This window comes from Cyclopterus lumpus, chromosome 24 (genome assembly GCF_009769545.1).
Source record: "Cyclopterus lumpus isolate fCycLum1 chromosome 24, fCycLum1.pri, whole genome shotgun sequence".
In the NCBI taxonomy this organism is placed as follows: domain Eukaryota; kingdom Metazoa; phylum Chordata; class Actinopteri; order Perciformes; family Cyclopteridae; genus Cyclopterus; species Cyclopterus lumpus.
Window position 1 is genome coordinate 10,665,527 of NC_046989.1, and position 16,875 is coordinate 10,682,401.

General features: G+C 40.6%; 1 protein-coding gene across 1 annotated transcript in view; it reads left to right on the forward strand.

Annotated features, from left to right (window-relative positions):
• The window catches only part of rngtt (RNA guanylyltransferase and 5'-phosphatase), a 71,488-nt gene extending 54,972 nt beyond the window's left edge, over nt 1-16,516 (forward strand). Inside the window, 6 exon segments of the mRNA XM_034527619.1 lie at nt 1,994-2,011; nt 2,013-2,034; nt 2,037-2,094; nt 6,531-6,597; nt 11,639-11,762; nt 14,453-16,516. Coding sequence (XP_034383510.1) covers nt 1,994-2,011; nt 2,013-2,034; nt 2,037-2,094; nt 6,531-6,597; nt 11,639-11,762; nt 14,453-14,616 — 453 coding nt within the window. The 3' untranslated portion in view covers nt 14,617-16,516.
• Nucleotides 16,517-16,875: the final 359 nt, after the last annotated feature.

The following is a 16,875-nucleotide window of genomic DNA, read 5'->3' on the forward strand; positions in this document are numbered from 1 at the left end:
ACTGAAATCCCATTCAGTCATCCCTTTTTGTCGTCAAGAATAATGTCAATGTTTTTATATTTTTTTATTTTAAAATGGTTTTCTTTTTTTTTAAAGGACCAAAAGGGTCATAAGTGAATTGATTGAAGAGATCGTCATTGTTCAAAAAAGCTGTTAACATAAATAATCTCTGGTCTCCAACCTGAAAGTCAAATATGCTAGTTACCCATCAATTCACAGCAATACAGTCACAGGACCTCAATATGCTTCAAATAAAATTCTTACTGGATCATCTAACAGCTTCTGAAACCCCATTCCCAACGTCAGAAATTTGCCAACGGCTTTGTCAGACTTTGTCTTTCCGAAACCGAGAAACTGTTGGTAGCATCCACTTAACGCAACAGATTGGCGGGGTGGGGAGGGGCGAAAGTAAAGCAAAGAGTTAAAACGTTTGTCTCAGGCCGTCTTTTTTATTGGTGTTCACTAAAATATTATACTTCCGTCACTGTGTGTTCAACGGAGTGCAACCCCATGAATTCCTTCAGGGAGAGGCCCTTCCAAACGTTGGCACCATTATCCACATTTTCATGCATCATCAAAGACGTTCAAAAGACATTGTTCCTGGAGAAATATTGGAGAGGCAGTGTGAAGCAGCCTGGAGGAAGTCTCTAATGGCGTCTCGCTCCATTTGAGGAGGAACATTTGGAGCAGGTATAAACACTTGTACAACATCCTATCAAAAGTCCCTTGTGAGCTGTAGAATCGTACAAGACAAGTGTAAATTCTATGGTTTCTGGTCCTGAAATGATTGAAAACCATTAGTAAAACTACAAGATTGTAATGCTAATCGTTAAACAGCTTACCAATTTCAGTGTAGTTGTGGAGGATCAGGGTAGTAGTTTTGGACATCTGTAAGATCATCATATGTTTGCGACTTTGCTGTCCTGTGAGAACCGTGTTTCTCTTAAAGTCAACATTTCATGAGCATTTTCCGGCTGATCCAAGTTGAACAAGTAGGAGAATTTTCTTGATCCATAAAGGAACTCTTCATACTTGAGTTTATTGCAAACATTAAAATCAGACATCAATTTTGGAAATGCGTTGTTTTTGCTCTGGACAGGAAGGGTACGAAAAACTGTAATCTGTTAAGTAGTTACATTCAAACAAATGTAGTTGACTAAAGTACAATGTTTGCCTCTTTATAGGTATAAAGTATCTTGAATTTACTTGAGAGAAGTTACATCCGATCAATATTCATTCGTGAGTGCAACCGGGAAGCCCTTATTTGGTCCCGTGCTGTGACACACAGGTTCTCCTAAGTACTCCTGTCTGTTTTCCACACATTTCCCTGGAGTAGACTTCTGTTACCGGGCAACCTGACAATGACAGAGTCTGGTCATCTGTTCCCGCCTCCACCCGTCATGGCTTTACATTCCTCATGTTCCACTGTACTTTCGTGTTTCACGTCCTTCTTAAATGTCAGACCACGCATAGATAATCAAAGCATGTTTGTTCGGTTATGTGTGGTATGTTGACAGGGTGTTGATGTGATCAATGCTATGCTGTTCAATCTAAATGTGTCAGCTGTAACACATCTATATGATGCTCCCTCCGTGCAATTTTCTACTTATATTAATTTTCATTTATGTGGAGTACTTGAACAAAATATTTAATAAGCTCTTTTTTTGTTTGTTTCTCATGACGTTTTGATACCAAGAGACTAAATATTAACCGAAGATCAATTCAGTTCCCCGTCTTGCTGCTCGAGATGGTTGGAGACACCAGTGTATCATAATGGAGCCTAATTGGTTTCAGCTCATTAACTGTGACTTTTGCTTTAGAAAATTACTTTGAAGTAATTAAGTCATTCTGGGTTAATTAAGTCATTCTGGGTTGACTTCTACTCATGGAAGCACAGGGTCACACTCTTTCCGTGAAAGCAGCTTCAATATGTATTCAACCACAACCAATCTTCCATAATGTAAATGTTTTGGGGACTGGGTTTCACTTGCAGAGATACAAGGCCGGGAGGTTGTGACGACATCCTCAAGTGGAAGCGCCCAATCTCAACTCTGTGGACTTTCGCCTCAAGATCACCAAAGTCGGAGGAGAAGGGTAAGTCCACTGTTGCCAGGGAAACGCTCTGCCTGATGAGTGTAATAGCACCTATCATTTGTGACACACTGGGAGTACTTCACACATACACACACACAGTTTATTTCTGTGTCTAAGGCAATGCTTAATCTTATATTTCCTCCCATTTCCTTTTTGCCTCGGGGTTCAATTCCTGTTACAGTTACGGTGCTACAGTGGGCAAAACGTTCATTCCTTTCAACATCATCGCTTACAAACGCTTTTGTCTCCAGCCCTAGACATTTCTTATTTGCTGTATGGGTAAAGAAAAACAGTACTGCCGTTTACCTTTTTTTTTTTTTTCATTTTATGTGTAAATTATTGAGATCCACTGGTGCTCATCCGAGCCCTTATCATGGTAAACATTAGAGCTCTGCCGAAAAACCGATTCTATAGCGATAGTATGTCGATTTCCGGAGATCATTACAGCCTTTGGTATACAGACATACATATCAAATAGAAACTCACAGTAACATGGTAGTTGGCTGGAAGTCTGTCTTTAGCCTATTCGAGTAATGTGGCTTAGGAAGGCAATGAGCTTCTTTCAGTCGGTCACTTTTGGTCCAGACCGAAGTATCTCAGGAAGGTTGGAGGATTTTATCTCGTGACATATTTGGTCTTCGATCAAGTGTCTTAAATAACTATGGATGGATTTCGCATGACTTTTGGTACAAATTTTCTTGATGCAACAACATTGTTTGTTCACTGCTAACACATTAAATACAATGACCTACATGGTACTTTCTAAACATCAGCATATGAGAATTGTAATTCTGAGCATGTTTGCATGATGACATTAGCTTTTATCTCAAAGCAGCACATTGTGCCGAAGTGCAATCTCACAGAGCTTCAAGCACGCCTTAAAGACTCTTATTCTTTTCTTGAGTGCGAGCAAACCGACTCATAGCACTGAGCTTTCTGGTCACGCTGCCTTTTCCTCTGAGAGCCAGGTGACCTTACCGACTGTCCCAGCTTTGTAGCCGTGAGCCTGCCACCATTCACCAACAGCAGACTGAGAGGATCACAGCAGGGCACGGCCACTCATTCTCCACCAAGGCCAGCCAGCTAGTCAGCCTTTTGACTCCTCCCTGTGCGTGGGAGAACACAGACGATCATTGTTGGCATTTGGGAACAATCTGATATTTCCCCCTAAGATGAATTTTGCTGGCAGAGGAGCAATCAGCAGACCTCACTCAGTCTCCTTAGTTACTGTCTGAAAGAGAGAGACACAGGTAACAACTGTTTATTCATCAGGCAACACAGTCGGTCCTTGAGCATGTACCACAGAGGCATATAAAGCCTAGCAAGTTTTATTACCTTCTCTGAAAGCAGGCACAGAGGCAGACGGTGATTACTGTGCGGCAGGAAGAGTTGGAAGATAAAATGGAAAGATGAAGCAATCCCAGAAAGCATGCCAGTGCCCCTCCCAAGTGTGGAACTGAACAGTCTTTAGTATTGTATAGATAGCTTGACTTAAAGATACTTTGAGAGGTCATGAGAGTAAGGGTTACATCATCAATTCAGTAGTGTCTTTGAAGGAGCCAGAGAAGGTGAATGGTACCTTTTTGATTGGCTCTCTAGAGGCCCGAGTCCAGGTTTCATGTTACTGGTCTGTCTACTCTGTGCACTCAAGTGTCATTACATCATCCAGATCCATATTTTGTGTGAAGGAACCCAGTTAGGTTTGTTCACTTCTGACTCATTATAAGCGTCAAGGTGAAGTTAACAACATATGGTCATCAGTGCTTTTATTCTCGACTGTGTTACCATGAGAACTCATCTCATTTGCAACATTTCCACTGCAGAGCCATCATGGCGTTGTCATTTGTGGTTTTGAGTGAGAGAGGTATCTCACTGCACTTATAGTGTAATTCAGAGGAAGTGGATCTGACATGTCAACAGGGCTTGTGCTTGCAGGTTCTCAGTCCTCTTCACAAACACGAGGTTTGCTGCAGAACAAAGGTGAAGCCTTTCTTTGGACTTTAAACCGTCAATTGATTTCTCTGTATGGACGCAATGACCTGGTTGCCTCCAATTGGCACGTCATCACAGGGAGTGTTGGCTGAACTCCAGCAGACACATTTGTGGAACTTAATATTCCACTGTTGAACAAACTTGTGTTACAGTATTTATAAATTATTATTGATAATATTTTTGCAGCATGTCCTAATAAGTTCACGCTCCAAGACTCTCAAAGTCCGTCACATCGCTGCACCGTCACATAACAATACTTGATGTCTTTAAGTCATTGTGGTTTTCACACTACGTGGCTGACCAGCGACGGGGTCACACGCTACAAGATCATTCCCCGGGAGGAATCCCCGATAAGTATATTTTTGGACTCCAAGTCCTGAGTACCGAGCATCTTGGTATACGTCTTTGAACAGTTCACACATATTGATCAAGCGCTTAGCCAACACCGATTCTGATCTGGGACTTTCGTCTGGGAGCTCCAAAGAAATAATGCCAAAAGTGTGGTAATATTTTAATGATACTGTTGGCAATATTTTATATTTTTGTTACTGTCCACAAATCAATTTAAAGACCAAAAACAACAATGCATTAGTCCATTTTTTATTAATTTAATGTTGTTTTTATAGGCAGATATACAGGCATGGAGTAATGACACATACCACAGCATCTATAGCCTCAGTTAGTTTAAAATCCCACTTCTAATTGGGTCTGAATACAGAAACACTAAACTCAACAACACAATATACAAAACAGCAATAAAGGTGACACAATAAAACTCAATGACGAGCTCCAGAGGATTCAGGACTGTTACTGGATCTTCTTTAAATTATATTTCAACTATGATTCATTTTAAGGAGTTCTACATATTGATTCCCAAAATGACTCAGCCAGAAATCCATTTTACGTAGCTCTCCGACTTTCTGACCCTTTCTATTCCACTCAGCCATACTGATATGAAGATGAATATACAGTGTACTTTGTACACTGTTATGTTTTGTTTTTATAAAACACTAAAGCAGCTGGGCACAAGAGTCCTGTATTGCTACACAGGAAATACAGGATCAATTAATGGATAGTTTCAGGCTTTTCGTTCGATTCGTTGACACGGACAAAAATATTGAATACCACCCGCCTCATCTTTAATACGTAGAGAACTATACAGAGTGCATAAATAAATAAAGTGTTGATGCTCTTTCACTTTAGACACAGCACCTCAGCCCTTTCTTTAACACAGTACAGTTTGATTTTCCAATTTTTGCTTTCATGCTTTATAAATCATTGACCTATTGTTTCCAGCTGTTCGGTACTACATGCTGTTTAAATACAGTGACATTTAACACGCATGTTGACTGTTTAAATGAAAACCCCTGCCTTGTGCTGGGATCATACTTTCATCGGTGTTCTGTGTTAAGGTCTTTAATTTTAACATAATTCATCGGACCCTTACTTTAGAGAACATTATGTTTCAGTTAAATTAAAGACAGCAGGACTTTCAGGACCTCAAACATTTAGATTGCGAGGGCAAAAGCAACTAAGCATCGTGAAACGGCTGGTGCACGACAACTAAAGAGTCTGTTCTTCTGAGACACTCTAGTATATATATCTCTTTCCTCATCCGTTCTATTGCCTCTGGTAAAATGTCATCGAGATCTCAGTGCTTTAGAAAACTGTGCCTCGATCATTCCTGCAAGTTTAGGAAAGTGTTTTTTGACAAACAACAAGTTCGTCAGCGATATTTATAGAACAAATTACGGTAATGGACTTTGTCCTGTTAGGTCTTGGCATGTGACGGTGTCCATCACTGCATGGCTATTTGGCTCCCTTAATGTTGACTGCTGCTTCCTTCCTGCTTGTGCTAGCTATCATTACACAGGAGGGGGCTGGGGGGGATGGGGTCTCCGATTACAGCTCCAATTGAAATCTCTGAATAAGGTGCATCGGACTACGTAGCCGCACTGTTGTTTAGTGGCCCCTTTAGCGCAATAGCCCCCTCATTTATTTTCAAAAAAATGGTGAACTGATATAAAGACATTGTCTGGATATAACATGGGGGGTGGGGGACAGTGTGTGATTAAGACATCTGCTGGGCGTGATTTCTGGGATGAGACATAAATACCGCACTGATGCATGTTCAGGGTACTGAGAGACGCACACACAAGACAACAGGACATATAAACAATATAGTCCGAATTAGCTGAGCATAGATGATCTATATAAATGCTCCAATGATTTGTTATCAATGCACCCACACTGTAGTTTCCTCTGTAAGTTTAGAACCGTGAAGCTGCGCAGAGAGACAGAAGGGCTCAGAGAGGTGTAATCTCACATCTCTGCCGCGCTGTTACTAGCTGGAAAATGGAAGCGGTGCAGTGATTTGCACCGCCGTCAACCACTCAGATGCTCTTGTGTTGAGGGTGTTAACCATGATGTTTTTGTCTCTGTAGGCTGCTTCCACAGACTGTCGGTTTGCTCTACGTCGGCAGCTATGACAGGCCCTTTGCAAAGATGAAGGTGAGAAAAATAAATGTGTTGCTTTGTTGAATTCATCTTTGTGCCAAGAAGCCAGAGCCCCCTGTGCTCTTCCAGCTCCCCTTTTTGAAAGGCACCAGATTTGTTTTTTTATTGATAGTATGTCATCACTGAGTTCACACTGCCAAGAATAAAGGGAATGCATTAGGTGTTAGTTCTTTTTTTCATGTGTTGCTGTGACACATGAGTAATTGTACTAGTTTCATTGTTCTTTTATGGGGAGAGTGGTCGTCCCGTAACTACAAGGTACCCGGTTCGATCCCCGCTCTCATCATAGTTGCATGTTGAAGTGTCCTTGAGCAAGACACTGAATCCCCAGTTGCTCCCCGGGCGCTTCACTGCAGCCCACTGCTCCTTAACAACTAAGGATGGGTCAAATGCAGAGAAGAATGTGTGGGGTTAATAAAAGTGTACATTATTATTATTATTATTATTGTTATTTATTTAGGGACACATCATAATTTTTAGATTCCCATTTTACCCACAAAATGTATAATCATACTCAAATATTTCCTTAGTTACCTGTTGTCTTGATATATTCAGGATAATGTGCAATGCAACGACATGGTCACCATGCTGTCTCTCGATTTCATCTTTGTATCATTCTCTGGTGAATTGGTGTGATTTTGAAATGATGTAAGGCTAGCTACTGTATGTATGCCTTTCACAGAACATGTGTAGATCATCAGGATGTACAAAGTGTTTGCACTTGATCACAGTGTAAACACTTGAATGATGAAAAGTGCCTGTGTCGAAGGCTTTCAACCAACATCTCAACTGCCCAAATATCATTCTTAAGCGCTTTCTACACGGAACTATATATATATATATACATATATATATATACATATATATAATAAATATAAACATATTATATATATAATAAATATGTATATATATCCTTATATATATATATATATTATATATACAGATAGATAGATAGATAGATAGATAGATATATCTATATGAGAGATATAACCAGAGAGAGAGCTTTGATTTCTATTTTAATGTACAATTGTGAAAGCCTTTTAATAGTCACATTCATGCTTTCCCTCTGGTACCTTGTGTATCAGCCCTGGGCTCTGCAACTGAACATAGTGGAGGCTCTATTTTATCTAAGCTCCTCTTAGAGACACATTTGCACCCCGGGGTCCTCTTCTGTTGGCTTTCATCTTGCCAGTTTTGTTATAAAATGTTTTTACATTCGGTGTGAAAATGCTGAAAAATGGTAATTACTTGCTAGAACAGGACACAGCGATTTGTGGTGTGTTTGTTTGCAGCCTGCAGTGCACCACCACAAAGTAGTTTTCATATGCATTGCCTTGCTCATGGGCATGTCAGTAATATCAGTGTCAATTAGATGTTTCTTGGGGCACATCCATTTTCTGACTCATTTAAAAGAAATCAAACTATAAACTGTAATTCGAAAAAATTTCTTCATGAAAACCTGTTTTATTTGCCACATTTTGATAAACCACCAAAACCAACTCTTTAGTCTTTCTTGGTATCATTCTTTAAATGTCTGACTTCTAGAAGAGGTGGATTTAGCTAAAGCCTGGTCGAAGTAATACCTATTGATTCCCCATGTTGGTTAAGTTTCACCACTTCATGAAGTCTGCTCCCTGTGTGGAACTATATGCGGCATGCTCAGAGTACAGCTCATTAATCATAAATACGTTGAAGAGTGCCTGACAGATCTAGACACCAGAAACGAAGATAAGAGCAGCTCTCTGTCAAAGACCAGTCCCTCTGATGAAGCTGTGAGAGGTGCCAGTGTGCACTTTACCTGCTGAGCACTGTCATTTTCTTTCCGATTTAATGATTTCCCTAATGTGTCTCTCTATGCATCAAGAAAGAGTATTTTGTTATTGAACTGACATTAAAGTGTATTTTCAAAGGCTTTTGTTGCCCACAGCTTGTTGTAAATGACATGAAATGTGGGATGGAGAACCATGAATACAGTCAAAGTAATTAAAAGTGGTTCGCACAGAAAACTCTCAATCGTGCTGAGCAACAAAACAAACTAATCAAGTAAAAGTGTGGGAGGTAAAAACACAAATCTTAGTATTGCTTGTCTTTTGCCTCCGTTACACTTTATTAGTTTGGGTTTGTCCTCACTGTGACGGTCAATCTAAACGTGTGGGACAATTATTCGTTAATATATTTATTCTCCAGAAACCCATTACATTGTTGCTAATAGAACATATGAGGGGGATTTTCTAGCTTTACTATTCACTCTCACAAGTCACTCACTTGAGTTGTGTATATTTTAGCAGGTGCTGATATTAATGGACAGAAGACATCTAATGTATTCTGTTTGCATGTATATTAAAGACTGAACATTAGTGCAATACCGTATTTCATCTGTGTTGTTCCCTCTGAGGGAGTGTTCGTTCATGTGCCTACTTTTGCATCTTATGTCCTCGCATCACTTATATATTCTTTCGTTCAGTTTCTGGTTATTAAAATGGACCCGAGTGCTGCCATGTCACAGACCTGCGGGGCGGTTCTGATTAAGTCTAGAAAGGCACGGTCAGTCGGAGAGCAATATGGGGGGAAACAAAGCAGCTATGCAAGGAAATCACAAACTTTAAATCTTTGCTCAAGCATGATCTCTAAAACATTCCTGTAATAAACAGTAGCACAATGTACCAGTACAGCTGTCCCCACAGATCCCAGTCTTTGATTAAAAAGGCAGGTTAACTGCGTGTTGTGCACTGACTAGTCAAAGGTCATATTCTTCCAGTTGTCTACAGAATTAATGCCATATTTTATTAGTGTTTTCCAATGAGGAAAACTCTTGGTCCTGTTGTCCCTGACTTTGTACTGATAGAAATGTGTTGGATCAGCATGTATAATTAATATGTTGATTCCTGGAAGTGATTAATGGTTTTAGGGACATGAGCCTGTGCATCAAGGAAATAGCTTTGCGTTAAGGATAATAAGTCATGCTTGGATGAAATTGGAGGTGAGTGAAGTTTGTAACAATAATGTGTCTTGCCTCAATACCACAAATTGTGTACAAATTAAACCAAACTAATTAGCATATCATGTTAAATAACATGTTAATTAGTGAGCTTTAGAGACATTCATGGGCCTTTTTTAATTTTGGAGGATGCCAAGCAAGCCGTTTCCTCCTCCTTCTCGTCTTAATGCAAAACTAAACTAATCACCGCCATCCAGCTCGGTACTGAGTGCACAATCATGAGTGGTATGGATCTTCTCAACTCTCTGAAAAATTCCATTAAGTGCATAATATTCTCTTATAAATTATTATACTCCAGATCATTTTCTTGAGTTCAAGTGAGAAAACAAACAAGTTGTATTTCTAATGTATGAGGATCGAAGCAAGCCATTCTTACAAGTGAAGGACACCCACGGTTTCCTAACGAGTAGCAGACATTAAACATATCTTGATACGGCGTAGATTGTTTGAAAGTGTAACAAGTGTCTGTACTGCTTCTGATTCTTGTTCGATTTTGACTGTAGTTTGTAAATCAGAACAAGCAAATATTGGAATAGAAAGGCAGGGGGACGGATCCCTTCTGCTCTGCAGTAGTGCAACACTGGCCGCTTACTGCCTGACTGCCAAAGTCCCGGATATCTGGTCGCATGCGTGTGCTGCCATAATGAGGCAGATTTGGACGGATTAAACACCAAGTGGTGATGGCAAAATGTCAGCCAGCATGTCCACCAGCAGGAAGAGATCCCAGTCTGCAGCAGAGCGTCATGCCTTCCCAGTTCTCTGGCGGCTTGCTGTGTCGAGCGTCCGGAAAGCTGTGGGAGTCTGTCGCTCCTTTAGCTCGCCTGTTCTTCTCCAAATACAGAACTGTTTGATTTACAGTTAGTCGTATTAATGTGCCGTCTGTCTTCAAACTGAGATCAGAGAAAATGTTGTGGAGGTAAATCAGAATTTTGAAACAATGACTCTATGCTCATGAGTTATGATCTTTGTGTTGTTTTCTAAAATCCAGTAACTAGCATCGCTGTCTTTCCTACTCACACATTTTATTTGCTTCCTGTGTGATTTCGCCCCCCCACCGTGGTCCCAGATGCCCCACACTTCAGGATCACACATGCTCTTACTTTGTATTTTAGCGTCTTGCCAAACACTGGTGCTTTCCTGGCGGTGATCGTCAAGGTCTGACCTTGAAGGTCACATGGAGGTCAGCCTCTTTGTCTCTCGAGTCTCCACACAACCTCTCAGTGCACTAAATGTTTCTGCTCGGTCAGGGCGAAAGAAGCACTGACTCATGTCACCACCGTTTCTTTCGGTCAAAGCCAACCGTAGATTAGATTATTGCCGCACGATTTTGTTTTCACAGCAGAATATGATGTAATGAGTCAGTGATCCTGTGTGTCTCAGGAGGAGGAACTATGTAGGAATCCTAAAACAGTCATTTAGGTTATTTAATATCCAATATCTGTTAAATGTCCTAATATTGCTCAGTTTAGTCACCACATTACATCATTTTTGAGTCCACAAAGGTTAATGGGTTTCAAAACGCTGACTGCTCACTTCCATTTGTAGCTTCGAGAATGCAATTTGTTTATTGGCAATTTTAATATTACCAGATTTGTTTCCCCTCTTGCTATTAAGAGAGTTGAAACCAGCAAATGTATTTGCTGCAGGCAAATGCTACTGCTGCCTGAATCAACATAATTCGTCTTGAGCTGAAAAGTAATTTCTTTCCTAACTTCCTTTTTAACACCACAGTCGTGTGCACGTAAGCGTCGCCTGAAGTGCGACTCTCCCTCTAAACGCCTAATCTACTCGGGAGTCAGACCCCCAAAAGTGAAAACAATAATTTGCAGCATATTGATATTGCAGTTACATGTGCCAATCAGTGTGAGCTGTTGGCATTCATCAGTGCAACAGCATTTCTCTGAAAGTGTCTCAAAACACATTAGAGGGTTTATCATTTTCACTGGGGGCAGCAAGAGGAAAATAAAAATGCCATTGGTGTCTCCTTCACTGTGGTGTCGTGAAGTACAAACCATCTTTGCATCTTTGTCTTCACAGGCCACTAAGGAGCTGAAACAGTACGACAACAAGATCATCGAGTGCACCTTCGCCAACAACACCTGGGTGTTCATGAGGCAACGGGTGGACAAGAGCTTCCCAAACTCCTACGACACGGCAATGGGTAAGACCGTGTCCCTTTCTGTCTCCTGAGGAGGGAATAGCAACCAGCCAGCCTGCAGCTAATGGCTGCAATCGACAGGATTTCATATCTATACGCGGTTGCACTGTTTTAAAGCTGCACTCTAAATCCATATATTTGGTTATGTTTGTGAAAAGGGGTCACTTGCAGTAACAAACCCAAAGATCACCTGATTGAGTGCGTCAGCATCTTTCAGCTAATTGTTTTTGGTTCTCCGACCTGTAGCTTTAATGTTTTTGTTCACTCAATGCTCTCAAAAGCTAGTTTCAAGGTAAAAAGCTCTGATAAGCAAACAGTACACGACATGCTCGCCACAGAACAACAGACGGAAAGATAACGACGAGCTGGTGAACCAGCGCTGTGACGGTATTCCGGTGTCACCGGTATTAAAATTGACATTTTTTCATACCGTGTGTTTAATCTGGTCTGTAATTCCATTATTAAAATTCTGTTCTCATTTCTTTCAGGGTTATTGTCATTGATAATATCAATGATAATAACTTTAATAGTGTGGTACCATGAAACGGTGATGTTTTCTGTGACTATTATGATATTGTTAAAATTGTATACTGTTGGTGAACATAGTTGAGCATTTAGCAGCTAAAGAGCCTGATGTTTCTCTCAGGAGATGGTGGAGATAAAAATATATATATATATATATATATATATATATAAAGGCAGAGCTGCAGTAACATCATCTCATTGGGTGTGCGCTCCGCTTCACTAGCACGCTACGCTAGCAGAAACCATCATATGGGACTCCACCACTGCGAGCTAATCACTCGACAGAATCCAGACTGTTTGCTGTCCTGGCTCCTCGGTGGTGGAACGAGCTCCCCACTGACATCAGGACAGCAGAAAGTCTTCCACCGGAAACTAAAACACATCTTTTCTGACTATACCTTGAATAAAAACAGATTAGCACTGCAGTGGCACTTACTTATGGTATTTTGTAGTTTGGCTTTCTTGAAGAAATGTTACTTTCTTAATTGTTGTTGTTCTGAGTTTGTACTTATGGTTTAATGCACTTATCGTAAGTCGCTTTGGATAAAAGCATCAGCTAAATGACATGTAATGTAATGTAATGTGCACAGTGCACAGCGGCCGCCATGATGCTACGCTCACATGCAAGAGGTAGGCGGCTGGCTCGGCTAGCAACACACACAACGACTTCAGATTTATTTCAAATAGTTGTTTGCTGCTATGTTAAATACTCAGAACTTCAGATTTTAAACCTTTTAAGTGTAAAAGTAATTTAGTTTTACAGTTCAATCAAATAAAATCAGTGATTCATTCTGATTTGAATTCCGAACAAACCTGTTTTCCCAAACATACGGAACGGTTTCATAACAGCTTCTTGAAAACAGAGATGGAGTAAAAACAAAAGAGAGAAAAAGACTGAGAAAGAATGCTAAAGTAATAGTTTACCACAGCAATAAACCTTTTTGTGTATAGCTCTTATCTAAATGCTGACTTTACAATGCTGTACACATAAGGTGGCACATAAAAGTACAAATTGAAGCAATAAAAGCACAAGCGAGAGAAAATACATTGAAAGAATAAATTGAATTGAAAGAAGATAAAGATGGAAAAGATTGTGGTGAATTATTGATCTTCAGATCCTCAGGCAGGCGGTTTGGAGCCCAAATGGCAAAAAGCAATTTTTTTTTTCTCAAATCCAGACAGCGCATTGAATTTCTCCTCAAGCTAATAATAATAATATCATTAATATCAAGATAATAATATCATTGCTCGAGTTGTCCACTGTTCCCTTTACTGCTGCTTTGCCTGTCAAACTCAGCATTCAAGATTGTCTCACAATAGTTAACATTGATCATTGTGGCAGATCGATCAGTCAACATTAGCGTTTTGGAACAATTAGCTCTTCATTTCAGACTTCTTTCAGATTTTTCCAAGTTACAGATTTTGCAGATTTACGTAGCTATAGCTCGCCAATTTGACAAACTCTCTACAGATGCTCCTGTAACCACACCCAGCTGTGATGCAGCTGAGAGGAAAAAGCATACTGTCACCACCAGTTGGCAAGGAAAGCAGGATTATTAGACTGGATGCTACTTTATTTGTAATACTCTGCAACATAATATAGAACTCATCAACTCATCACCATCTAAGCCTGGTCTTCACCTTCACCAAGTACTAACTAAGTTAGGCCTTGTTGATCTACTACGAATGAAGTTTCAGTAAGGCCAATTCCTCGTCTCAAATTCGTTTAGATGTTGGTGGAAAAAAATTGGGGCACTGGAAATGCATCAAGCACGGAGGATTGTGGGTGTTCCAGGAGCGTGGAGGATATGAATGTACGCTTAAAAGGCCTCTGAACAAAGGACTCGGTCCTCGGTAGAATTCAAAGGATCCTCGACTTTCTAGCAGTCTTCCAGCAGGATCCGATGACGAAGCATCCTTAAAATGTGGCCTTTGAAGGATTCTTCTTTGTGAAACGGCTTCAGTTTCTGTAGTTTTTTTTCATTTTTAAAAGGCAAAGAAGGAAACCACCTTTTAAACTCATTACATGTTACGAATATCTTACTAAAGCTCCAACATGTCGTATGACAGAGCTGTAGTTGGGCTTTAGTAAACAGTCAATTATGTGTTAAATGTATTACTTTTTTAACTTCCTGACTTTCTCCCGTGTTTGTCGTTTCTCTCCTCAGCCGTGTGTAAAAGCATCCAGGAGCCCGTCACGAAGGACATCCTCTTGGAGTACGTGGACCGCTGTTCTCCAGGAGTCCAAGCACAGAACCGGAAACACCCACCAGACCCAGACTCTGAGCTCATGCCCCCTCCTCCTCCAAAGAGACCCAACCGGGTGCCCTAGCCCACAGCTGGGCTTTCCGGACTGCTCTCCAGTCACAGTGTGCATCTACATCACCAGCCACGTTGACCTCCCCCCCCCCCCAGAAAACAGACATTTCAAGGCTTTCTTACCCTCAGCACATTTGCTTTATCAGCCTGTACATGCAAGGACTTCAGAAACCTTTAAATGACTGCCTCGTCGTCATTAATTTACTTTGTAGACTTGTTTGTAGCTTTAATTGCTGGTGTTTTATTAAAATGAAAATCCTGACGCTTAGTTTATTTTTGGTTCCGTTTTCCTATTTATCTTCCTTTTCTTTTTTTTTTTTTAAGTCTGAGCTATTTATCTACAGGGACATTGTTATGGCTACAGCATAGCATCTGACAATGCAGACCTTGTATATGTGTTGTCAACTAGTTCCTTATTTCTATTGAAGGAAGAGTAAACATCATCAACACTCAGTCTGCTTTTTGAATGCATTGAAATCGGGAAACAATCCTTCAAATGCTAGTTTGCAGCATCAGAGATCACATTAAGATGAACTCAAAGCTGCGTTGTTTTGACTTCAATTAACAGAATAGGGTTGCTGCCACTGTTCACTCATAATGCGAAGTCAGGGGTTTCCAACTGTTTACTTATCTAAAAAGCTCTGTGTTTCTAAGATTTTGTCCAAAGAAGCTCATCTGTGTGGACTTTTTGTTTTAAAGGCCACATGGGGGGCGGATAGATGACAACATGATGACATAGTCTCAAAAACTAACTACAAAGGAGTACATACTGTGAAACCGAGCTACAATGGGTGACACATAAACCAACATAAAGTGTGTTTGTAAGGTGAATACTTTTTAGTGTTCTTTGAGTCAATTGATGTTTTGAAGATGGTGATGGAGAGCGCTGTCGACTAAGTCTGACCCAAAGAAAAACAGTAACATTGGGTTGAGATCTGGAGTGGAAGTTCTATATCGGCCCTGTTTGAACCTTTCAGAGACCCCATGCCCCAGAAATGTTTCATCCTAGGATTTCACAGGCATGTTTACACTGTACACAGTGAATACGCCGTCTGGCAAACCAGCTTTTAATTTGACTTTATTCATTGTGTTGATTCAGTGTTGTGTTCAAACGTGCTGATTTAACTGACGACTCGTGCAGCTGCGTCAATTTCATTCCCACCGGTAGCCATTTTTCTGACGCTGCTGTTCATGGATGTAGCTGGATAGGTGGCTACGTAGGAAGGTGATGCCCCACACAGGTGATGCCTCACAAGGTTTTTGAATGAAGGCTGGGACACGGTCCTGACCTCTGGGGTACGGCACATGCACAGTGTTACTGGAGCTGCAATGTTGGAACCTTTTTGGTTCGAAAGTGCGTTGTTTGGCAAGTGCAGAGCAGATTTCACTGTGCATGTGTTGTACCCCGATGATATGACGCGTGGCATCTCCTCTGTTAATGCTCCTTGATTCTTAATCTCCTTTACAAATCTCGCATTGTAGTTGACCTCTGTAAATTAAGATGATTTCCCATCCGACTTTAAAAACATGCTTATCATCGCTCCTCCATTTTAATACCATAGCTTGTTGCCAGGAAACATTTCAATTTATTTTTCTTACCATGTTGCCCACGTTGTTGCCTGTTGCTAGGAGTGTCGCCCATCTGAACTGTTTATCACCCACTGTAGTATTTGTAGAAATTATTTACTCGGCAGATTTCACATGCTGACTGGTTTATTGACATTCTTTGGTTGGGTTTAGCCTGTGTAAATCAGAGTGAAATATTGTTTCCATCAGTTTTATGTATTATTTATTTATGTATGTTTTTTTTATTAAGGGGACAATCTCTCTTAAGTGGATGATGCTACAGAAATTATTCAACATTGAGGGATATTTATATTTCTGTCTGACTAAAAAAAAAAGTGTGCATTTCAGAACCAGTGTGTTGTGGAAGTTTGTTTGAAATCCGTGTTTCTGTGACCCCATGCAATGAAACGGCTTGTTTTCTGAATTTGTGCTTATTTTAAGATCAGGGTGAAGGTTGTAGTAGTCATGCAGCGTGGAGAATTTAGATCCAGAGTAAATGCAAGTCAGTGGGGTGAAACGCACCTTGCATTTGTGTTTTGAGTTCCTGTCTGTTGGTGCCTGAGGCAACGGTTCTCCTTATAGCCGAGGTAGATGAGCTGTACTCCCGGGGCTCTCCTCCCCTCTGGCTGCACATGAAAGCCGACGGATTCTCATCAAAGCCTCAAACCTTTTTGTTGTGAGGTTGCTGCCGCTGAGACATTGCTGC